The 25,930-nt window shown below is 41.8% G+C and overlaps 3 protein-coding genes across 3 annotated transcripts in view; 1 reads left to right on the forward strand and 2 right to left on the reverse strand.

The window, feature by feature from the left end:
* Positions 1 to 34: 34 nt before the first annotated feature.
* Positions 35 to 7,145, reverse strand: nkiras1 (NFKB inhibitor interacting Ras-like 1). The gene is made up of 4 exons (XM_049603375.1): positions 7,032 to 7,145; positions 6,632 to 6,732; positions 6,205 to 6,446; positions 35 to 1,964 (listed from the first exon to the last, which is right to left on the reverse strand). The coding sequence occupies exons 2-4, from the start codon at positions 6,723 to 6,725 to the stop codon at positions 1,722 to 1,724; spliced, it is 579 nt and encodes a 192-aa protein (XP_049459332.1). The 5' UTR covers positions 6,726 to 6,732; positions 7,032 to 7,145; the 3' UTR covers positions 35 to 1,721.
* A 366-nt stretch (positions 7,146 to 7,511) lies between these two features.
* rpl15 (ribosomal protein L15) lies at positions 7,512 to 11,693 on the forward strand. The gene is made up of 4 exons (XM_049602726.1): positions 7,512 to 7,572; positions 8,535 to 8,716; positions 8,812 to 8,948; positions 11,338 to 11,693. Exons 2-4 carry the CDS (start codon positions 8,545 to 8,547, stop codon positions 11,641 to 11,643), a joined length of 615 nt encoding a protein of 204 aa, XP_049458683.1. The 5' UTR covers positions 7,512 to 7,572; positions 8,535 to 8,544; the 3' UTR covers positions 11,644 to 11,693.
* A 1,023-nt stretch (positions 11,694 to 12,716) lies between these two features.
* LOC125904589 (trophoblast glycoprotein-like) overlaps positions 12,717 to 25,930 on the reverse strand; it is a 567,815-nt gene continuing 554,601 nt past the window's right edge. The window contains exon 3 of the mRNA XM_049602103.1: positions 12,717 to 13,040. The gene's annotated coding sequence lies outside the window, so the exon portion shown is untranslated. The remainder of the gene's footprint in view (positions 13,041 to 25,930) is intronic.

Below are 25,930 nucleotides of genomic sequence, written 5' to 3' on the forward strand. Positions count from 1 at the left end.
ACCCCCAAAATAAAAACACTCGGAGGATTAAATATGAAGAGGCTACATTTTATTCAGTGCATCTTAAGACAGAGTTACAAAGCAGAGAATAATTTAGGGTCGACGATCACAGAGTCTCGCTCACTCTGTTCCACTAGCAGCACATTTAATGTTATTACTTTGAGACATTAAGGACACAGAAAACAGCGCAGGTCATCGTTCACATTGTATCACCATTTCTAAGGAATGTGACTCGTTAAAGTGACAAAAATAAATTAGTTAAAAAATAAATATTTTCTCTCAACACTGACATTTCTACTGTTAGACTCACACACAGCTTTAACTAGTAGCCCTATCGGATTACACAGGCTGGACGACACAGGAGTGCAACTAACGTCAGACATTATGAAATCTTACATCACAAGTAAAGGCAGCACCAGGAGTATTATTGCTGCCAGGCCATACTTAGTAAATGAGATGGACTGGAAAAAGGCGAGCTGAGACCTTCCAGAGGACAAGGGTTTATGCTGCATTCATATCAGATGGGAAATGACATTAAAGCAGCGAGATTCCTCTGTGAGAATACTGTTGGACTGCAGCATTCATGAGCTACTTGAGACGTTGGGGGTTTAGTGCAGGCGTATGGCGATGTCAACTATCCTCATAACAGACGTTGGAGTGATATACACACGTCAGTTGATAACGTCAGTGAACACAACACGTTCTTTTACAAATCAAAAGTGAAACTACACAAGACGTGCGACTGGGTTGTGGAAATTCTTTGGTACTAAAGTGCTACGTGTTGACGTTACAGATGTGGTTTGTGGTCGACACCTGTGTTTGGTTTGCTGTAAAAGATGAACAACATGTACCCTCATTACATCAGTGAACACATCATGAAATATGCTTATTTGCTTTTACCCTGTACGAGAGATGAGAAGATGAATATCATGTCTGTGGGTTAAAAACAAAGCTGGAGTCTGTGGTTAGCCTAGCTTAGCATAAAGACTGGAAGCAAAGAAACATGACGATGGTATCAAACCTGACTTAACTGTGACGACAAGGCTCTCAGAAGCTGCAAACCGTCACTGCACCACAATGTTGTGTGCCAGGAAACAGTTACAATAGTTACTCCCTCTTAAACCACACACTTAGATTTCTACGCAAAACAAAAGTCAGGGTTGTCAGGTGTCGTTCCCATCTTGTCAACAACACCAAAACCTGCGCTTACTGTCCATATCTGGCAACCTGCAGTGCAGCCAGAGACACTGTTTTGTTGTTTGTCAAGAGGAAGTTTCGGCACAGAACTACCTCTGTTTTGTACACATTAAACAAACAAGATATAAAACATTAATGAACGAGCTTTAGGGATGTTGGTCGGCAAACTTTTTGACATTTGATAGTAACAAGCTCGCTGTTTCCCCTGCTTCCAGTCTTAATGCTAAGCTAGGCTAACCATGTTCTGACCTGAGCTCTGTACTAAACACACAGACATGAGTTTGTTATCAGTTTTGTCATCGTACTCTTTGAAAGAAAGGAAATATTTCCCCAAATGTTGAAGTTATCCCCGAAAATTAATGCTGTATATAAGTGAATGAATGCATGAAAAAGTGGTTTACACAGACGCATTCAGAGTCATGTTGCTGAAGGCCTTTCCGTGTTGTCCTGCTCGTTATTCCCATATGAGGTGAATGCAGCCTGCTAAAAAGCAGCAGAAAAAGAGCGCGGGGATCTGCAGAGTTTCAGATGTCGTTGGACGGCGTGCCCTTGCTTTTGCGCCCCGGCAGAGGGAAGGCAGACTTGCTCTGAGGCTGCGTGAGGCGGCTCGTCAGCTGGGTGAAGGGCTCGATGAGGGAGTTGCGCTCGGTGACGCTCACCTCCCACAGCTTCACCTTCTCACCTCGCGCCCACTGCTGCGCCACCTCCTGGTCCACCTGACGACGCTCCCGCAGGTCCGTCTTGTTCCCGAGCACGATGACTGTTACCTGGAAACACAATAGATGCACATGAACCTCATCCCATTCAAATTTAATAATAATGCAGATGTTAAAATGACTTGTGGCACAAAAGCACATTAAAATACAGGGCTAATTATCAAAATTTAGTAAATTTAATGCAGTAAAAGCCTCCAACTGTGAAACAAAACAAATCTAACTTTTCAGTTAGTTTTGTTTTGAAGCTACAGTCTTGTTGTCACTGCTTTATCCTTACAGTAGTATACAGTATGAGACAGAAAGGGCCTGTCCCATTTCTACCCCTTAAATCTTCCACTTGGTATTGAGTGCCCTTGTTTGCAAGATAACCCTTGATGAGGAAAGTGAGAAATATTAGGGTCGAGATCTTTCCCTAAGCAAATCGGCGTGGCTGACGTGGAGGCATACGTCACGCGTAGTAGCGACGCAATGAAAATGCCAGCTCCAGCGCTTGTGTTGTGGCGTGTGCTATGTTTATTCTTCTCCATCTGATGAATCAACAGAAAAGAAATGCTGGAAACAGGAGGCGCCTACAACGTCTTCTAGTTCTGATCGATTTTGTTCGGGTAAGTCGATTTGTTTAAATATTTTGACGCTGTGTTCAACCGAGTTGCTGATGAGTTTACGCTAGTCCAACCATCTGTTGTTTGTATAGCCTACATTCATATCGTACGGTAACAAACTGTTTTCCAAAACTTGCAGACGTTGCTGACTTCGCAAGGTGTTCTGGCAAATTTCATCTTCCACGTCGTTGAAAGTGTGGGTCGGGGCTCCCTTGGCATTTAGGGCGGGTTTTAAGTGTTGGAAACCACTTCCACTACCTCACTTCTGTTTTGGGACACCACTAGCTTCAACATGAACGTGCACAACCAAGTGAAAGCGGGTATTCCTAGGGGAAGTGTGGGTATTGGGACAGGCCCAAAGTCTGATCAAATCTGGTTCCTCTGGCTCCACCTGGTTGTCCTAATGGGATTTACAAGAATGACCTGTGCCTGAATGAAAACAACCAATCACAGCCAGGAAGTCTCTCTAATGCATGTCAGTCGCTGCTCGTGCCCATGCTGCTCTGCCATCACCAGTGTACATGACAAAGACAAGTACACCGAAGAGAACAACAACGAAAACCTCGCAGAGAAGCCGCCTGTTGATACTTGTCTTTGCCACGTATGCTATTATTGGTTCCTGAGCCAGGTAGTGGAGATACTACGCTTGAGTGAGAACATGTGTGGAGGCTCCTCTTAGCTCGTGATTGGTTGTTTTCATCCAAGCATGGTGAATTCTTGCAAATGCTACTAGGAGCACTAGGAGGAGTCAGAAGATGCTCTGACAGAGCATATAATTAGTACACAAATACATAAATACAGTAGACAACTTATAGCAGCGATGTCCGAAACAAACCAGAATGACTGAGAGCTTATGCGAAGATCAACAAGTTGGTTTTTTTTACATGAACATCAAAAGTAATTAGTGGAAATATTTAACATCCCCAGAAAAAAAACTCCCAACTTTATCTGTTAATATCTAGTGATCTAATCACAGTCCTATGTTTTAATACTTTTCTGTACTGACAGTTTCTCATGAGTGGATTTTTGCCTTTATGGAGCTGCCAGCATCTAATACTGTGGCTTTTGCACAAAACAAATACTCTGAGGGTAAACAGCAGGAGTTTCATGAATGCTAATGCTACATGTGTACATGAGGGCCTTCTGTGCTTTTAGCCTGTGCTAGCTGTAGACGGCTTGGGGTACGCACAGGTCAGTAACTGCAAGATGAGTTGTACTAGCTGACATTTGGCACTGGCTCTCTGTGCTGCATGTTAAGTTGCTACAGTCAACATGTCCATCAATGCAGGGTGTGCAGTTGGTTTCCATCTTCTGCTTCAATTCTAAATACCAAGTAAAAAAAGGTCCATACAAGCTTTAAGGCAACCGTGTCCTTAAATTTCCTGCCTTTCTGCTGCACGTTCATCCCCAGTAGTGGGAGGGCCTGCGTACAGAGGCAGCTGACACATATACAGTCAGGTCCATAAATATTTGGACATTGACATAATTTTCAGCATTCCAGCTCTGTACAACACCACAATGGATTTGAAATGAAACAATCAAGATGTGCAGACTCTGAGCTTTAATTTAACACGTAGAGCACCATTTACGATCAGTGGTTTCTGTGTTTCAGGTGTATAGCTACATTGTTTTACCACTTGATTACATCATGATGAGGTAGTGACAGGTGTGAGCAAACAGAATTTGGACATAAAGAGGAACTGAAACACTAAATAAAGATATAAAAAGGCAAAGGTTCCCAGTTTGAGAGAGTGTAATTTGCTCTTATTTACAGTCAGGTCCATAAATATTTGGACATTGACACAATTTTCAGCATTCCAGCTCTGTACAACACCACAATGGATTTGAAATCAAACAATCAAGATGTGTTTTAAGTGCAGACTCTGAGCTTTAATTTGAGGGTATTTACATCCAAATCAGGTGAACGGTGTAGGAATTACAACACATTTTATATGTGCCTTCCACCTTTTTAAGGGACCAATAGTAATTGGACAAACTAACATAATCATAAATCAAATTGTCACTTTTTAATATTTTGTTGCAAATCCTTTGCAGTCAATGACAGCCTGAAGTCTCGAACCCATGGACATCACCAGACGCTGGGTTTCGTCTCTGGTGATGCTGTGCCAGGCCTCTGCTGCGGCTGTCTTCAGTTCCTGCTTGTTCTTTGGGCATTTTCCTTTCAGTTTTGTCTTCAGCAAGTGAAATGCATGCTCAGTTGGATTCAGGTCAGGTGATTGACTTGGCCATTGCAGAACATTCCACTTCTTTGCCTTTAAAAACTCTTTGGTTGCTTTCGCAGTATGCTTCGGGTCATTGTCCATCTGCATTGTGAAGCGCCGTCCAATGAGTTTTGAAGCATTTGGCTGAATATGAGCAGATAATATTGCCCGAAACACTTCAGCTTTCATCCTGCTGCTCTTGTCAGCAGTCACATCATCAATAAATATAAGAGATCCAGTTCCACTGGCAGCCATACATGCCCATGCCATTACACTACCACCACCATGCTTCACTGATGAGGTGGTATGCTTTGGATCTTGAGCAGTTCCTTCCCTTCTCCATACTTTTCTCTTTCCATCATTCTGGTTGATCTTTGTCTCATCTGTCCATAAAATGTTGTTCCAGAACTGTACAGGCTCTTTTAGATGTTTCTTGGCAAACTCTAATCTGGCCTTCCTGTTTTTGAGGCTCACCAAAGGTTTACACCTTGTGGTGAAACCTCTGTATTTCCTCTGGTGAAGTCGTCTCTTAATTGTTGACTTGGACACAGATACACCCACCTCCTGGAGAGTTTTCTTGATCTGGCCAACTGTTGTGAAGGGGTTTTTCTTGACGAGGGAAAGGATTCGTCTGTCATCCACCACACTTGTTTTCCGTGGTCTTCCAGGTCTTTTGGTGTTGCTGAGTTCACCAGTGCATTCTCTCTTTTTAAGAATGTACCAAACAGTTGATTTGGCCACACCTAATGTTTTTGCTATCTCTCTGATGGGTTTGTTTCGATTTTTCAGCCTAATGATGGCTTGCTTCACTGATAGTGACAGCTCTTTGGACTTCATATTGAGAGATGACCTCACCAGATTCCAAATGAATATACCACACTTGAAATGAACTCTAGGCCTTTTATCTGCTCCTTGTAAGTGAAATAACGAGGGAATAAAACACACCTGGCCATGGAACAGCTGAGTAGCCAATTGTCCAATTACCTTTGGTCCCTTAAAAAGGTGGAAGGCACATATAAAATGTGTTGTAATTCCTACACCGTTCACCTGATTTGGATGTAAATACCCTCAAATTAAAGCTCAGAGTCTGCACTTAAAACACATCTTGATTGTTTCATTTCAAATCCATTGTGGTGTTGTACAGAGCTGGAATGCTGAAAATTGTGTCAATGTCCAAATATTTATGGACCTGACTGTAAATAAGAGCAAATTACACTCTCTCAAACTGGGAACCTTTGCCTTTTTATATCTTTATTTAGTGTTTCAGTTCCTCTTTATGTCCAAATGCTGTTTGCTCACACCAGTCACTACCTCATCATGATGTAATCAAGTGGTAAAACAATGTAGCTATACACCTGAAACACGGAAACCACCTATCGTAAATGGTGCTCTACGTGTTGCGTGGATGTTTGACAATAATAAAAGGCAGCAATAAATCTTGTGACTGAGCTGAGGAGAGAAGCGCACCTCTTTTTTATCTCTGGACTTGTCTATTTCCTTCTTCAGGATGTCCACCTTCTTGAAAGACTCCAAGCTGTCGACGCTGTAGACGAGGACGAAGCCGTCCGCCACTGAGTAGTAGTGTTTGGGGAGGTCTTGTCCATCGTGAAGGCCTTTGGTGTCATAAAGCCTCAGCTGTTCCTTCACACCGCGGTCAGTTTCCACCGAGGCCACGTACACGTCCTCCTGGGTCTCACTGGACTCAGAGCCTGGAAATTACAAACACAAGACAATTCATGAAAGTGATGATATTTAGATTGGGTTTAGGTTGATCTAAGGAGTCTAAATCAGAGCCATAGAAGACTCCTACATTAAACCTGCATTAATCCAAACATGACCAGTGTGTATAACAGTGTATCTGTTTCCTCATGACTTCCTGAAGTGCATCACTCACCCACGGAGTGATTTCCATACAGCAGCTGCTCCAGTATGGCAGTTTTTCCAACTGCTGCCTGGCCACACACCACAACCTTACAGCCTTTTCCCATCTCGACCCTGCAGTGTATGAACACAAAACGTCACACTGTGAAGAGTCTCATGTGACACATCTGTGACACATGTTACACGTGCTATAATAACGTCATAAACATCTACAACAGTCCCTTTAAACAGCCCAAACAGACTCTGATCTTATCTTTAGCGTTGACTTGCCTTGACAACGTTTTGTTGTTAGCATAGCTAGCTAACAGGCTAGTCGTAGTGGCTCATTGTGTGCCGTATAAACGCACCACTTATAAAACAGATGCGAAACTACTTTATCTTATTAACTGGTACATTGTGCTAAAATTACTTACTTGTATCAGGAGGATAACGAGCTATCAAGTCCTTGAACGTAGCATCACAGCCAGTGCACCCATTCTGCGCTGCTACCACTACGACTTGATTTGTCACTGCGCATGCGCAACAGAGCACTGCTTTGACGGTTTGACACCATCACTACCGCCGATGAAAAACATTTTATTTCTGCTTTTTATTTGTTTGTTTATTTTATTTGGTGTTATTCGTTAATACACAACTTGTGTATTTTACAGTTACGTCTGTAGTCTGTATGGCATATCAATTTACATCAGTACGTTTGTATTTTGCCTCTAAGCTCTATTCTCTGCTTATATTCCGTTATATAAATGACTCTATGTTGAAAATGAATCGGAAATGGAAAAACAGCGCGTGTCTGATTCCCGACACACCGTAAAGTTTCACCAAAAGTGCAGAGAAATGTAAAAAACGAACGAGTACTACATTTCCCATGAGCACGTCAGAGGAAATGCGTCACTGTCGTTTTCATAAGGCATGCTGGGTACATGCCCTCTCTCTTTCCGGCTGGTACGCCATCATGTAAGCGAGTATTCCTATGCTTTTTCACCAAACGTAATCCATTAAAATCATAATGAATATACTTTCATCTGTGTGTTTGGCGCAGAACATTGATTATCGACTCTTTACCATCTTAAATGCCGTGATTATTTTTTCACTAACATTGTTAAAAACATAGATTATAGCCCTGTTTTTACAGGTGCGGGGATGCATTGATATCTGGTAGCCATTGGTACTGCCGGCCGTAGCAGAAAGCTAATGTGTTGTCGCTATGCTGTCTTGACGTCAATGTAAAGTTACCGGAGTATTTGTCTTTTAGTCTATTTGTAAACGACATATGCAGTTTGTCATTAATGGAGTAATATTAGCAACTTTCCGGTGAACCGGGAGCGAGAAGCGACGCTGCTAGCATTAGCATGCTAGTTTCATGTCTAACTGTTCGCTAGGTTTCAATCAAGCATGGAGCCCTGCTATATTACAATTTGTATATAATTAACGTGTGCGTTTATATTTTAGTCACCTGGGTTGCCATACCATGCGTTACATGTGTCTAAATCACGGTTTAGAGTTTCGAGACAGAAACTGATAGCAGTGTGGAAATGGTTAAACTCACTGGTGGCTACTGTAAATGTATGGACGCTCAGGTGACCATGTGCAGTTATGTTTCGGGAGTCTTTCTTACGTCTGAAATTGGCTGGTTTTGGCAGCACTGTTTTGTTATGGTCATGCTATCAAAGCTAAATTTTATCTTTGTAGCAGCAGCTAGTCAAAGTATTGTCTTGCAGGCTCTCACACAGCACATGACTGGAGCTCTCTCTAATTGTTAACTTGTAAATGTGGCTCAAATTGACAGTCATGTTGTTGTAGCTATAGCTGCAGATGATTCCCGTCCTTATTGTGACATGCTGTATTGCATCACGTTAGATCTTAAAAAGCTATGAACTGACATAAGTCATTAAACTGAGAATGTTTCTGTTCTATAGATAAGTCAACATGGGAGCATATAGGTATATGCAGGAGCTATGGCGCAAGAAGCAGTCCGACGTGATGCGCTTCCTGCTCCGCGTCCGCTGCTGGCAGTACCGTCAGCTGTCCAACCTCCACCGTGCTCCTAGACCCACCAGACCTGACAAGGCCCGTAGACTGGGCTACAAGGCCAAGCAAGGTAAGTGCAGAGCCCAGACGTTGTTCTCCTACGGCGTGTGATGTATCATCATCATCATCTTTGCGTTCCTTGCTAACTTTGCTTTATTCCAACAGGTTACGTAGTGTATCGTGTCCGTGTGCGCCGTGGAGGTCGTAAACGCCCCGTCCCCAAGGGTGCTACCTACGGCAAGCCAGTGCACCATGGCGTCAACCAGATCAAGTTTGCCCGCAGTCTGCAGTCCACCGCTGAGGTACGTTCATCTGTATTAAACTGGCTAAATTATGTCCAGAAGAAACAGTGAGATGTGGGTTTGGTTTGTCGATGCTTCAGGTGAACTTCAGATGTACAGTGTATACTGCACCTGAAATAAATTACGTTGGCTTGTTTTCAATAATAAAAGTTGTCAGGGACAGCATGATGCTGATTAGAATGGATTGTCATGGCAGCTGTGTGACAGTCGTTAAAGGTGCTGAATGTCCTCGAGACTGAAACACCACCCAGTATCGTAGTTTATGTCATAACTGTCCGTCTGTTTTCCCAGTGCCTTCCAAACATTCAGTGTTTTCACATTTCCCCTCCAAGCTCTCAAATGTTCACTGGTTTGCTCGTGTTAGTTTCTCCTCCTCTGAAAGTTGTGACTGCTCTGTACACTGTCCTCCATTTCCTAGCAGGCCATACCCCATGTGTGTTTTTGTTAGGAAGTGCAGCATACATATTTGGATATCACTGGGGAAAAATACTATGTAAAATAATCGTAGTGCGTGGAGAGTGCTGTCACAGTTTGTCCTACCAAGTGATGTTTTCAAAACGTGAGTGAAAACTGAGTTGAGAAATGCGCTTTTTAATTCCATTTATAAATGAGTCGCTGACACTAAAGTGAGTTTTAATTCAAGGTCGCTGGCTGACTCATGCACTTAAGAATATTGAGCTGATAAAGTGATTCATACCACAGTTCATTCTTAAAAGGAAATCTGTCACTAGGGTGTTTTTCAGACACTTCAACTTGTCACTGTAGGTGAAGCACGGGTGTAAACAAAATAGTGAAGGTTTAATTCTGTTCAGTTGCTTGCTGGCTCTGTGACAGAAACTACTGGGACACTAAATTAGAAGTGAGCCATTGTTGATGTTACTTTGGCTTCCTGCTATGACAAGTCAAATGTGTAAGAGAAAAGTCTCATATCCATTGTTACCCTGCAATAGAAGAATGATGTTATAAGCACTGGGTAGAAGTATCATCATAGTTTACATAAGCAGTGTCATCACAAAAGACACAGCTCGTGAAGCTGTTTCATTTTTGTCCAAATGAAATGTGTAGCTGCTGGTGTGAGATGAAATGCTTCCACATTGTTTGGCATTTTATTAAATATTACAGAGACAGTTCACTCCAAAATCAGAGACATTTTGTTCATCTAACCTGTTGGTATCATTTAACAATCTAGAGAGTTTTGCAGAGTGTTGGAGACGTCAGCTGTAGAGATGTCTGCTTTCTCAAATATAATGGAACTAGATGGCACCGAGCTTGTGGTGCTCAAGATACCAAAAAATACACTTGACAGACTCCTCAACAGTGTCTCAGAGAGATCATGACCCAGTCACTGAAGATAATCAGACCTTGATGTGAGCAGTTTCGTGTAGTAACTGTTTTTCTACTTAACTACTCATGCCAATTGTATCACAGCTTTGACATAAGCGTGCATCTACTCATGGAGGAGAGGCTCGTGCTTGTGACAGCGTGAGATGTCAACATTAATGGCGTCCTCTTCAGCTGAGCTGCAACACTAGCTAGCATAGTGGTGCTTGGTGAGTTAGCAGTAGATGCAAGCTTCTTTCCACATGGTGATTTGGTTTGCGTAGAAATAAAGTTCCTATGTGAAACTGCTCACAACAAGGTCTGTGGATTATCTTGAGTAACCAGGTCATGATTTCTGGAAAGAGACATTGCTGTTGAGTTTTTCAAATGTATTTTTTGGCACTTGAGCACCACAAGCTAAGTGTCATCTAGTGCCATTATATTGGAGAGAAGACAGACATCTTTATGACTGATATCTGCAACACTCAGCAGCTCACACCAAAGCAATGTAGACTGATAAATGTCGCTACAGGTAAGAGGAGAAATGTGTATTTTTGATTTCTCTGAACTAGCCCTCAAAGTTGGAGCTGAAGGTTTTTCCTACTGTGGTAAACATGGATTTGCCATCGTTGGTTAGCCTCTGTTTCTCTCTGACAATGTGGTCCAAAACCAACTGGGCTAGGTTTTTCATAAAAACAGAAACACTGCCAATTTATGAAAAAAAACCAATCTGGCATTTAACAGGTAAACCCTGAAAACGATGATGGAAATGGTTTTTATGATCAAGATTTAAAGTGCAATATCTATATTCAGATTCATATGAAATGCACAGTTGTGTATGAGGATATCAAACAGGATTATTATCACACATACAGGAGGTGATAAGATTTCTGAACATCAGAAATTGTATTTAAACTGCCACTGGGAGCCATAAAAGCAGAGTTCCTTCTGCATCTGGTGCCACATCGCTGTGTTGGATTATATTGATTTGTTAAATTAAGATACAGGATTGATTTTAACACCGATTTGACCAGTCAGAACACTTCACTCACTATATTTTGTTCCCTAGGAGCGTGCTGGCCGTCACTGTGGAGCTCTGCGAGTGCTGAACTCCTACTGGGTGGGCGAGGACTCCACCTACAAGTTCTTCGAGGTGATTCTGGTCGACACCTTCCACAAGGCCATCAGACGCAACCCAGATACCCAATGGATCACAAAGGCTGTGCACAAGCACAGAGAGATGCGTGGCCTGACATCTGCAGGAAAGAAGAGCCGCGGCCTGGGCAAGGGCCACAAGTTCCACCTGACCATCGGAGGCTCCCGCCGTGCAGCCTGGAAGAGGCGCAACACCCTGCAGCTGCGCCGTTATCGTTAGAGCACGCCTGTACATTTAAAAAAATAATAAACAGCCCTTTTTATGGTGAAGATCCTGTCTGCCGTCTGTTTCATTCAGCTGTTAGAAGATTAAACAGATTTTTAAGGGGGTTTACAGCTCATACTATTAATGAGAATAAAAGTGAATCAATCTTTCCCTTGAAAGCCTTTGATATAGATTATGTACCTAAAAGAGCGTCTTAGGGGTCACACCTACACAACCTCACAGGGGAATTCACTGATTAAAACTGCAGAACTGTGCAGGTACAGACTGCATGATTACACTCACTTTCCTTTCGTTTATTGAATTTGCAACAAGACAAATTACATCTTTACAATTTAGCTGTGTTTTGGTGAAACCTATTAAATCAGCAATCAGAAAGCAAACTAAAAATACGATAAGGCAAAGTTTCTGTAAAAATATATCAAATCAAGGTGTCTGCAGGCCCTTATTTGTCTTAATTTTATAATCATTAGGCCTTAAATTTCAGTCTTAAATTTGAATTTGTGAAGTCTTAATTGCCACAAACATTTGATCTGAGTTTAAATATCAATCTCAATTTCCTGTAAAGATAAGTCCACATTTCTGATGTAAAGGATCTTTGAACTTACTGAATGTACAAGTTTATACTCCACTAGGTGTTGGCAAAATTTAGATTACCCGAACACAACCCAATTATAATTTTCCTGCGTAAAACCAACCCCTGCACAGGACCACTTATTTATTTTTTTTTAAATTTTATTTTATTTTATATACTTTATGAATCCCCCTGAGGGGAAATTAAATTTTTTCACTCTTCTGTCATTAACACACACGTCTGAAAGACACATGCACAAACAGGACCTATACATGCACAAAGTGGAGAGATGTCAGAGTGAGGGCCCTGCCTTGGTGAGGTGCCCCGAGCAGTTGTGGGGGGTTTGGTGCCTTGCTCAAGGGCACCTCAGCAGTGCCCAGGATGTGAACTGGCACCTCTCCAGTGATGGACTGGGGGCTCATCCTACTCTCCAATGTGCTATGTGTGAGCTCAGTCCTGCATGTTCTTTAATGAAGCAATAGGAGAAGATATTCGGTCTCAGTTAATGTAGTTTATTAAGCAGTAAAGGAATAAAATTACAGAGCTCTGGGTCTCAACTTCAAGTCCCTGACGAACAACAAAGGTGTGTCAGTTCACGAAGTCTGACCTCCTGTCCTTTCCCTGACCCAGTATATTTGAGCGTAACAGAGTGTCATTGTGCACGCAAGGCGTTGTCCTCTTCTCATTGGCAGTTCCACTTCCTCCTTCACCACACCACGCCCCTGCCTCGTGTTAATCTGACTCCTTCCCGCTGACAGTGGGGGCGTGGTTCCTGTTTTGAAAGACAAGAGAACAACACAACTCCCTACACGTGCTGTACCTTACTATCTGTACATCACTTTCTATTATTTTTACCATATATGAAACTAATTATCTAAGCATTGCGGTATGTGCTCCTCAGATTTCATGTCTCTTCCTCTCCTGTACTTCTCCGCTTCTGCAAAGCAAACACATTCAGATCAGCTGAAATCATCTTAGTATTCTCATTGTTCACACATCTAAAACTTATATAGTGAAACACAACTGATAGTAAAATGCATAAAATCATTCTATTCCCAACACCAGCCACCAGTTAACGCTCCATATTTGATCCGGACGGGGACTTGAATAGGCGACCCTCTGGTTCCCAACCCAAATCCCTATGGACTGAGCTACTGCCGCCCCAATTATATGTATTTCCAGTAATTTAATACATTGGTTCCCAACTGGTCCAACCACAGGGTCCTTAGTCAAGAGTTCAGGGTCCACACAGTTTAATATTTTCAGCATCATACTTGCTTTTGGCCATGACATCCAGCTAACTCGCTGTCTCTGTCAAACAGCTGTCCAATCGTCTCTACAGCAGGAAACAGCACATCAAAATAAAAGCTCTGTGTTGGAAATTCTATTCTTTTTTGGACCGCGTCCCACCAGTTGGGAAACTGATTTACTGGATTTAAAAGAACAGATGTTAAAAAAAAAAAAAAAAAAACTTTGGTGAAACGTTACCTTGAAAAGCAGTGTCTGATAGCTGTAGACCCTGAAGACAGCTATTGAAAGAAAAAAGAATAACTTGAAAAATGTATTCTCAGAAGTTCTGCCACCCTGATCTCCAAAAGGCAGAAAATTGAAGATGAAACATTTCTTCAATATTTTAGCCAAGATTATTTTTTAATTTCAATCTTTTACAGTATCTTGCATAGTAGAACTTAGTAGCGCCCCGTCTGGTGAGCATCACAGCTTCAAAATGCTTGCTAAGAGTCTTTCAATTTGTGTTTGGAGGGCTTTCATCCATTCTTTATCACAAACGCTTCTAGTTTTGTGAGATTCTTGGGCCGTCTTCATGCACTGCTCTCTGAGGTCTATCCAATGTTTAATGATGTTTAGGCCGAGGGACTGTGAGGGCCACGGCAAAACCTTGCAAAAGCTTGCGCCTCTTGAGGTCGTCCTTTGTGGATTTGGAGATGTGTTTAGGATCATTGGGCCTCATTTACAAACAGTGCGTACGTGCAAATCTGTGCTTAAACTGTGCGTATGATTGTTTGACGCACAAATCCGGGATTCATCAGTATTTTCTTACCCGAATTTGTTCTTACTCTGCGAATAAATTTAGAACTGCCTCAGACCATGCGTACGCACAAATGCAACGCACAAATAACCCTAACCCGAACTGACTTAGAAAATGCAAACATACCTTTTAAGTACATGCAGAGTCTATAAAACCACATTCATGAAAAAGAGATTTAATTAACATTTTTTAAAATAATTAATTCACTAATATATTGGCCAAATGGATTAAATTACCATGAAATTGATACAGGTTCACCCTCATCATTGTGACAATTAAAATATTAACAATAACATGAACAGAAAAACTATCACTCCATCAGCGTGCAGATGATCTGTAATGCCAACTGCCATATCCTTAAGGCTGTGGCCCGCTGGCCAGGAGGCACCCACCACTCATTTATTTTGCAAAACAGTACAGTGGGAATGCGTTCGGAGGCAGGGGCTGTGAGAAGTGGATGGCTTGTTGGTGAGCATCTTTTGTTCTAGTCTTTTATTTCAATTGTTTTAAGTTAATATTTTCATTAAGTCTCTATTCTGTTAATGTTAAAATGTTATATTGTTTGGGTGACCGGGCATATGGCCTTAAAACATGGCTGATGACACCATACACAAACCCTGAAGCCCCTCAAGAGGTGCGCTATAATAACATATATGCCCACACACGTGCCCTAGAGCGCACTTTTGGCGAGCTTAAGGGCCGTTGGATGTGTTTGGATCAGATACGGCCGGTGGCAAACTACTTTATACCCCTGAGAAGGTGTGCAAGATCATCCTGGCATGCTGTGTCCTCTACAATCTTACAGTGACCCATGGCATTCCTGTAAGACCCGGCGCCATCGCTTCTAACAAACTGTGAAATTTACTACTTCTCTCCTCGCGTAACCGCTTCCTTCATTCATGAATCAACTCTAGGCAAGCAGTTTCCTTATATGGAGAAATGGGGGCGTGGTAGTATGCTGATTGCAGATCATGGACACACGCCTGTCAATTTAGAATGGTTCTGATTTACTAACATACGCACAGTGGTGAGAACAAAATTGGCCGGTATGCACGTGTCATGAATCCGACGGTGATTTTGCGCAAGTACTTATTTTTTGTGGAGAGTAAGAACATTTCTGTGCAGATATTAGTGAATGAGGCCCATTGTCCTGTCTTCATCTCCAGCTTTTTAACAGATGCTGTGATGTTTGCTTCCAGAATGAATCCGTTCTTCCTTCTACCTGTGAAATGTTCCCCGTGTCTGGCTGCAACACAAGCCCAGAGCATCATCCATCCACCCCTGTGTTTAACAGCTGGACAGGTGTCTCTTTTTTTTCCTCCAAACATACCTTTATTCATTGAGTACACAAAAGTTCTATTTTACCTTCATCAGTCCACAGGACTTGTTTCCAAAAAGCATCAGGCTTGTTTCAATGTTCCTTTGCAAACTTCTGACGCTGAATTTTGTGGTGAGGACACAGGAGAGGTTTTCTTCTGATGACTCTTCCATGAAGGTCATATTTGTACAGGTGTGGCTGCACAGTAGAACAGTGCACCATCACTCCTGAGTCTGATCAGTCTTCCTGCAGGTCTTTAGCAGTCAAACTGGGGTGTTGATTTGCCTTTCTAACAATCCTACGAGCAGCTCTCTCTGAACGTTTTCTTGGTCTTCCAGACGTCACCTTGACCTCCACAGTTCCTGTTAACTGCCTTTTCTGTGAACATCTCTCAACAGAGGTTAAAAGGAAGCGAGATGGCTCAGTAGTTAGTTTATTCTTCTGCTCGGTCCTGTGTTGCCCTAGTAACAATTCTAGTGACGATTCCTCTCTGACCAATCAGTGGTCTGCAGTGTTTTAACTCCAACTTATATTATTGGCTCAGCTCCCTTGGAACCACGACTGAGGTGGTGCCAATATAGTACCAAGTACTATCCAAAACTTTTGCTGATGGAAAACCAAAACAGGCAATAGGAGTAGAACTGTGCTGAACCATGCAGCAGTGGAAATGCAGCATATGTGTTTTAGTGTATGTGATGCCAGCTGTCAGGGAGGGGCTGAGTTGTGTAGTCTGGTAAAGGTGTAATCCTAGAGGTGTTTGGGTGTCAGTTTAAGACCTCTATTTGTGTCACTAGGGCTGCTATCAGCTCCAGAACCACAAATACAGGTTGGTAGTTTCTTCTGATTGTCGATAAATTCCATCAAGATCAAAACCAAGAACGCGATAGCCTGTCTGTTAATCATATCTGACCTCGCTACACTGTCTGTGGCTCATTTTAGATAAACCAAAATCAGTGAAAGAAAAATCTGCTTTAAGAAAAAAGTGAAATGTGACCCAGAGATATTACAGTCCACTTTGTCCACAGCTCTGGCATTTAAAGAGCAGTGCGGTGCTTCTTTCATGTCAATCTAACCTATGCCATTTTCTTCTCACATCGATAAGTGCTTCCTTATACATTGCACATTGGTAGAACTCTTTCATTCTTTAGCAGGAACACTTACATGAGAACAGGGAGTAAAAAAAACCCCACTTGTATTGGTGTATTATGTGGCCAGGTAGGAGTTAGGACGCGCTGTTCTCAGAACAAAACATTATGGTTTAAAGGATAGAGAACATGAGTAAAGTGGCCATTTTCTTCCAACTGCGTTTGATCAGTGTTGCACTTGTAAATTCCAGCTACATGAATACTTCCATTGTAAGCACCGCTATAAGAACTCGTGCCAGCTGCTTTGCTTTTATCAGTATTTAACTGTACATGTATTCTAGCAGGTTATAATTCTAGGAATAGAAATCAACCAGTGGTTTGCCAAGACGAGCATGGTGAGCCTAACAAAGTGCTGTTATCCAAACCAGCAGGACAGTTGGCTACTGTGCGACTGCCAAACTGTGTGCAAACACTCCAGTCATGCTTTTCTTTTCAGTTAAAGTGGGATAAATACGGCAACCTGCTTTTTTCAGAGCGCTTAATCACATCCTCTCTGGACCAAAAACTGCTGCTTTCTGTTGTTGTGTGGTGAATATGAGCACTCCAGGGAGGGTTAGTTAAAGGAAAACTTGTGTATTTCTCAACCTTTTCACTTCTTTTGTGTATATGTGAGTAAGGAGAACACTATTTTTGAAATTGGCCCAGTGTGGAGAGACAGGCTGAATCCTGCATCAGCAGAACAGGCTGCAGTGTGGTCACTCAGGGTATTTGGCATCATCAGTTTCCATCCACTAGAAGTTCTTGTTTTTGCCACTGACAGGCTCAGATTGCTGTGATAGGTGTCTGACAACATTATGAAAAGGACCCTTCAGAGAAATGAAATGTTTTTCCTTACCTTTCACTGATCCAGTCTTTTTTTATACTGTGTCTGACCAAGCGTTGATTAACCCTTTGAAACCTGGAATCCCAGCAAGCATTTTTTGGTTGAAAAAACGTCTAATAGCCGTCTACACGAAGACCTGACGTCTAGGCTAAATCACGGCTGAATTTGGGCTGTCACTGAAAATTTTGGAAGTGTAGACGTCATCAATTATGCGGCTATGTAGAGACCATGTCCAAAAAATGGAGATAAACATATTTTAATTACTGTTGACTCTCCATACGTGATTGAATATCATACCGCAAGCCATCTGCAATGGCGAAAATAACATTTAATCAATTTCAAAATTAAATCAGCTAGATTTGGGTTACATGTAGCTAGACTAAATCAGAGCTAAATATAGCCAATACGTTTAAATCACGACTATTGCTTGCTGGGATGACATCACTTTTCTTGTGCTGTTCCACGCCATTTCCTTCCCTTCCTTTTTTGATGCTAATTTTCTTGTTTTTTATTTTCTCTTTTTACTAATTTCTTGCTATTTTTTGGATCATTTGGTGATCAAAGGGTTAACCCTATGGGCCCTAGACGTTTTTGGGGTATTTTCACTGCCTTTAATTTTAAGCTCATATCATAGTCCTTCTAAAGGCTACATACACATGCTATATCTTGTTTTTTTTCCAGGACAATCTGGACTAACCAGATTTGCCATCATTACATGTCCTTCTATGTGCCTGTATTTTATTTTTTATATCAATGAAAAAAACGAATCCGTGTGACTAAATTCTTACATTTTTACATGTATCTCACCATAGCAAGTTGGAAGTTGACATATTCTGCCATATATGAAGAGGGGAAACTCTCTGGAATCTGGCAATATAAGAACCATGATGCTGGGACATTCTGTCACTTCACAGCTGTCCAAAACATGTGGTTTGTGCCAGGCGGACATGATTGCCAGTACTTTTTCATTATTGCAAGAAATTCCATTGATTCATTCACAAGTCAAAAATGTGTTTTATCTGAAAGAAACATGCAATATTTACATCTAAGATCACAGAAAAATAGTCAACCAAGTGCAATGATGTCCTCCAAGATAATATTTGCCACTTTGTTTGCAGTAAACAAAGTTTGTTGTTGTTTTTCAGTTTCAGTTATATATTGGGGGGCATTTTGGGCATTGGGGGGGACACGTCCCCCTCAGTGTATATGGTGACTACGGCCCTGTCAGCATGCATAATTAGGCTGCAGCTGTCTGGGTGCGCAAAGGTGAAGTGCGCTGGTCTTGTCATACAAAGTTTGATGGAGTGTCAACTGGACAATATGGAGATATTTGCATCTTGAAAGCCGGACTACAAATGTGGATAGACAGGGAGAAACACACACAAGCCTAAGACGTGGTAAGATACAATATTCCTCACTATATGAAGTGACTGATAACAAGATCTGTATAATGGGCTGTAAAGAAATTCATCAGGTTTTTATTTTGTAGCCAATTAATCTGGATTTATAGCATGATAGGATGACAGTACAATGATGTGTGTGTTATCACTGGAAAGCTCTGCTCCTGCGCTTTCATGTGATATGCGTGGCATTTCTGTGCAACCCTGCATTCGTGAGTAATCCATCTAAGAGTAATGTGTGTGCAAAGCTATATGAAAGCTCTGTTATACATGATTTTAGTGTAAATTTATCTTTTTTTTTCGCTGTGAAAACACTGGACTACCAACAACTGCTTGGTCTTGTCGGAAAGCTACGATTCTGCTGTTTCACGTGATATGCGTGGCTTCTCACTATGATGCATGGTCGCGGAGAAAATCCACAGAGAAGAACAGGTGTGAATTTGGATGCACTATGCGTCGTTCGGGCCCATAGGTTTAAAAATCCACTAAATGTTCAGCCATGGCACTGAAGATCTTTCAGATAATACTTAGTTATGCTTTCTGTTCTCCAACACAACCAGATTTGTAGTGATAGTTGATGAGGTGGGTGTACTACTAGGTAGATGGTTAGGTTACAAAGGAGGAAGTGGGTAAACTCTCCTATACACCGATCAGCCAAAACATTAATACTGACAGGTGACGAGAACAACATGGATCGTTTCATTACAATGCAATGTTCTGCTGGGAAACCTTTGGTCCTGGCATTCATGTGGATGCCCCTTTACGCACTCCACTCACCTAAACCTTGCGCCAGCCACATCACAAAAACTTCTCAGGAATGGTCCAAGGAACATGACAGCTAAAGGCATCAACCAAGCTATCACATTCCCCAGATCCTGATCTGATCAAGCATCTGTGGGACAAACTGGTACCCCAGAGTCCTTTGTCCGGGCCTTGATAGGTCAGAACCAAGTCCGATCTATGATGGGGTCTCTGACCTGTTGAGGCATGGGGACAGGACCTCTGGGGGTGTCCTGTGTTGTCTGGCATCAGGGTGTTGTTGACGGATCCTTTGAGTCCTGTAGGTTGCGAGGTAAGGTACTGGCATGCCCGATGGATGTTCAGATAGGAATCTAGGGAAATCTGAAAGCCAGGTTGACGCCTGGAGCTCTTAGTCAAGTACTCCAGGCCATTCTTGAGCACTTCCATCAGGGAGTGCAGTTGCCAGTAGGGGGGTGTGCTTGGTCAGTCATGTCGTTTGGGTGGGTGTAACGTGTCAACTGGCATCCACATGAATGGCAGGACCCAAGGTTCCCCTAGAAAACATTGCATTGTAAGAAAATGATCAATGTTAATCACTTCTAATTATTAGTGTTATTCCACTAATTTATGTTTAAAGATACAGAGAGAGCTCGCCTTTCTAATATCCAGAGGCATCCAGTGACTTTTACAGTTTAGAGGCATAAAAACAGAAAGCACTCTCTCTAGTACTTTTATGGGACACATGTGGAACATTTAAAAGTAGAGCAGTGGAGGACTTTAGTGATCTGCTGCAACATAAAATGATAGAAAATCTCAGATGTCTGGAGGAGCAAAGTCACTTAAAGCTTTATAAACAAGTCAACGAACTTTAAAATCAATTCTAAAAGACACAGATATCCAGTGTAGTGACTTCAGCAGTGTTTTAATGTGATCCATCCAATGTGATCACATATAAATGTAGTGATTTAGTTTTTAGAAAAGACAGTGAGGAAGGATTTTGAGATTTGACTGAGAATACAGAGACCTGGTTGTAGAACAAACTTCTTTTTTTAAATTGTGCCTGCTGTTACTATTTGTAGCTGCAATGTCTTTATGTCCGTCCGCTGGACGCGTCTCTGAGTGTCGTCTTTTGTTATCTACTACCGATTTCACTCACTGGGTCACAGTGACAACATATTCTAGCCCTTAGCTCAAAATAGTGTTTCCCTGATTAACAATGTGGAGGGGTCAACTGAGAACATGGCAGGGCAGAGTGAGAACTTTGGTCATCTCTCACATTACTCCCTCTCTATTGTCTCTCCATACATTAGTCTGCAGGGCGGCAGTAACCTCTGACCTGCTCTGTAAAACCCCTCCAAAAAGGAAAGTGGAGATCAGGGCGGTACAGCGTGGGATTGCTCATTCCGAAAAGGTCTCATTATAGCAGCCGAGGGAACATTAGCTGGGATTGAGAGAGCCTTGGGGAAATGTCTGGCGCGACATCTTTGTGTGGAGCTTTGGCCGTCTCCTCCCTGCTGTTGGGAGACGCCGAAGGAAAAAAGCTTTGCCATGTCATGTTAACCCAGTTGGAATTTGGTGTGGGGGAGAGCATCTCGAAGGCATTGTGACATTTAGCCTCAGAACTGGATCCACTGGTCTGCTGTGTATCTTAGTGAAACAGTATTCAAATACAAGCTGTGGTGCTCACCGTGCGATGCTCACACAGTGAACGCTTTAAATAAGAAGTTAAAGGAAACAACTGTTCATCAGTTTAACAGGCATTGTTTTGCTGAGTCTTAATTGAAGGTTTAAATGTCCACTCAGTGCTCGTCATGATTTCTCAAATGGTTTTCAACTCCTCCACGGAATTCAAATATTAAATATTTTAAAGCTGCACTAATCAGCTCATGTACAGCTCCTTATGTGTGGAATATTCTGCAGAAGGACTTAAAGTTACACTCTTAGGTTTCTCTCAGCCGTTTCAAAGCTCTTTTGCAGAATTTTTGTACGCAATCACCCTGACATGCCAGTGACAGGGTGTATTTTAGCTGATCTTTGTGATCATGTGTGGTATTCTTTTTTGCGTTTTTATGGTTCACGTGTAGCATACATATCATACTTTTTGGCTTTTCTCTGTAGTAATCTCATTTTGTGTTTTACATTGCTTGTTTTAGAGCTATTTATCTTTTATTTTGTATTTTTGTTCTGTGTTGTCTATCTGTAACTCTTGACACTCTTGTAAATGGGATATTTAATCTAGAGAGATTTTTTCTGGTTATGATTTTGCTGCAGTTCACCTCAGCTATATGAAGCCTTTTAGCGTCTTTTAGTCCTTTGTTTCGGTTTTTCAGCCCCACCCTCCACACTAATGTAAGTAATACATTTACATTTGGAAGCACTAAACTTGAGACCTTTGAAAATGCTGCTGACCCTGTTTTAGGGTGCTTTCAGACCTGGAGTTGTCTTGCTTTGGTCTGAATCAGGGACTAATTTTGTCACAAAGTTATCACAGAGTTGGTTCGTGTTCTCACGGCAGCATTTGCAAGCAGACCAGATCAAATGCCTTGCGCAAGACAGCTGCTCTTGATTGGTCAGAATTCCAGGAAGTAAAGCAAACGTTGATAAATGTGACACTTTCTAATGTCACAATGGAGGGACAACTACGCAGGTTGATTTTAGCGCTGCTCATCGTGGACTATATTGCTGTCATTGTTCATTTTAGTCAAACCATACAGTTTGAAAACGAGGCGCGGCTCCAACTAGAAAACAATGTTTTGATGCATTGGATGTGCTGAATGTGCATATTAAGGCAGTACAGGAGGAGGTGCACATTAATAATCCTCCAGGACTGTAACATGCTCATGTTTAACCCAAACAATGTGTCATGTGACTGCAGTTGCTTCACATCCAGGTCGGAACACCTTCTCACCACAAACCAACCGCACCAGAGTTCCTTTGGAACCAGACTAAGACCACCTCTTCAAGAAGGTCTCTGTGCGATTGTTTGGTGGACTGTCCCTTTAAATTGTGTTCAGAGAGAAAGCTAAACAAAATTTCAATGTGGTCATTCTCGTGACAGTGCAGTTCTTGTGATCCTAACTGTACAGACATTAATTGTAGGCTCAACAGAAAGAAAAAATATTTGGCAATGTGAAGTTGAACTTGCATCATAGACTTTATGACACTTATCTTTATTGCAGTTGTGGACTGGGTTGCAATTAAGAATAAAGGAACGACTGAATGAAAGCGCACAGTCACTTGGTGCGTTTTGTAAAATGTGATGAAGAAAATAAACCTCTACAGAAGCAGGACTGTTGTTTCCTTCATATGGTTAAACACACATCTAACAGAGCACATAGAAGCCAGCTCGCTGAGACATTTTGATCTTTTTTTATATGTGATAAATTACAGAGAGGAAATAAAATATAATTGCAGGGAAGGACAAAAAAAAGACTCTAGCCTGGTCTCCCCAAAATCTCAGACTACCTTCCTTTAAGCCAAAAACAAAAAAGGAAATATCCTTCACTTCCTGATGCCTCAACCCATCTAAAGAGAATACGGGCACCTTACACACACAATTTATAAAGTCTGTCTCAATAGGGTTTACAGGTACATGTACTGAATTGTTGTTATGGGTGCTATAAATAGTCACAGCTTTGTGGATCTCCATAATGCGACACAATCAGTGAAATTGCACTTCTTTGCTGTTCTTCTCATATGACGCAAACAAGTTATTCAGGGAGCATCTATGTCCTGACTGAGGGAGTGGTAATGAGGCTCGCACATATGTGCCCAGTTCCACAAAGAACAGTGAAACAGAAACAGGCGAAAGCACAGTGTCATAAATCTGACCAAAAGAATGTGCCTACAGTTGCAATCAGAAATATTCAACCCCCAAAGATTTTAAAAGTATATTTTGTTAAGATAGCAATGTGACAATTATTCAACATTTCATCAAGGGCCCTTAGCAACTCAGAACAACTAAGAGAATGTGACTGTGACTGCAACACACCTACTGGATGACCTGATGAAGGCTGGTACAGGTGCTTCAGTGGCAACTAAACTAAGCAGAGAAAGTAACGACATTTGTGCTTGCTAGATTATTTCTTTGTTGTAACAATGCCTCTTAGCAATGAATCTTATACCGTTGGAAAGCCTGTTTATTTCCCTTTTAAATGGTGCAACATTTGTAAGGAACATGCATTTGTGGGATGAGCAGCAGAGCTGAGTACGTGGGTTGTGCCCATGAAAAATTTGCCAAATCTTCTCTGCCAATGCCAAACAGCTTTTTTTTTTGCTGTTGACTCTTGTCTGGTGGATTGGATGATTGAAGTCTGAAGAAACAAGACATATTGGCAATTTAACAATTTACTCATTTAACAAACAGGAGCCTCAGTAGCGTATATAAGAACCATACACAGCCACAACAGCCTGGCACCTCCTCCTCATGCTGGTTACCAGCCTGGTCACACACTGCTCTGGAATGGCATCCCATTCTAGCCACAGTCTGGGACCGAACTCTTGCCTGTGCCAGAGTGACCAACACAACCACGTTGGCTGACTTGCGACAAATGCTGGGTGAAGAATACTCAGCTCTGCTGCTCGTCCCACAAATGCATGTTCCTTACAAATGTGGCACCATTGAAAAGGGAAATAAACAGGCTTTCCAACGGTATAAGATTTATTGCCAAGAGGCATTGTTACAACAAAGAAATAATCTAGCAAACACAAATTTCCTTACTTTTTGTGCGTAGTTTATAAGACGTGCACTGAATAAACAAGGATTTCATGGCCGGACTCCAAGACGCACTCCACCCCTGACCACAAGGAACGTCAAAAGTCGACTTGAATATGCCAGGAGGAATTTGGATAAGACTACAGAGTTTTGGGAGACAGCTCTATGGACTGATGAAACCAAACTGGAACTGTTTGGACATCTGGACCAGTGGTATGTCTGCCAAGTGGGTCATTGATGATGTGGGGCTGTTTTTCTGCGGCAGGAACCGGCAATCTTGATCATGTACCTGGCATCATGGATTCCCAGAAACACACGAATTAAACCTTGGTAACATTGAACTTTCCAGCAAGACAATGATCCCAAGCACACCTCCAAGTCAACCAAAGCTTGGTTGAGGAAAAGATCCTGGAACTTCCTGGAGTGGTCTTCTCAGTCACCAGATTTAAATCCAATTGAAAATCTTTGGTGGGATTTAAAGATGGCAGCTGTAGCACGGAAGCTGTAGAACATCACGAAGAATGGGCAAAGATTCCGATTCAGAGGTGTAAGAAGCTTGTCAGCACTAAACGAAAACGTTTATTAGAAGGTGTAAAAGCTTAAGAATGCGCTAAAGTACTGAAGCTTTCATCAACATCACTATAATAGCTTTTGACATAAGGGCGTTGAATACTTCTGATTGCAACTGTACATATTTCTGTCTTTGAATAAAGCTTTGAACGTCTGTCATATATTTTATGACGTCATCACCCAAAGATTTAAAATAATCCTCAGTTTAAATTAAGCAATGCCGTGGATTAAATAAGTTAGTCTTATTAAATTAAATGTGCTTACTTTAATATGTAAATGTAACTTATAGTGCTGTTAGATTGCTACTAGACAGCCTCATTAATACAGGTGCGTGCCTTTCTTTTGTGTGCTGCGAGCAAGAAAGCAAACTGTTCTTTGGTCACAGTGAAACAAAGTCAGCCTCTTAAACAGTAAACGCAAACAAATATAGATTGAATGAGAATATTCCATCGGTTAAAAACCATAGATTGTAAAAATAATGGACGTAGCTACCATGACATCACCCACTGGTTTGTTGACTCCCATTTTGAAGCTTCGTGTTCAGCACTTCGGCCAACGTCATCTTGGAGAGACCTGAAGACACTGTCTGCAGACATCTTGCCAATCACAGCAGCCCCGCCCTTAATTACACAGAATTTTAAGCCTTAATAAAATGTAAACAGGTGAGTTGTAAAAAAAAATCCACCCCTGTACAGTTCTCATGAAGAGAGATATTCGCTATAGCAACTGTTGCATCAGGCTGTAAACATGTTTATTTCTGCTGTAAAGTTTGGTATTTTAACATCAGGGTTTATGGGGATTGACTCGCTTTTGGAGCCAGCCTCAAGTGGCCATTAGAGGAACTGCAGTTTTTGGCGCTTTCATGTTGGCTTCATTTTTCAGCCGCCTGTTAAAACCATGTGGAGAATTTTGGGAATTGCAAGCGCCATTTATCAGTGATAAATTAATGTTA

This window comes from Epinephelus fuscoguttatus, linkage group LG17 (assembly GCF_011397635.1).
Source record: "Epinephelus fuscoguttatus linkage group LG17, E.fuscoguttatus.final_Chr_v1".
NCBI lineage: Eukaryota > Metazoa > Chordata > Actinopteri > Perciformes > Serranidae > Epinephelus > Epinephelus fuscoguttatus.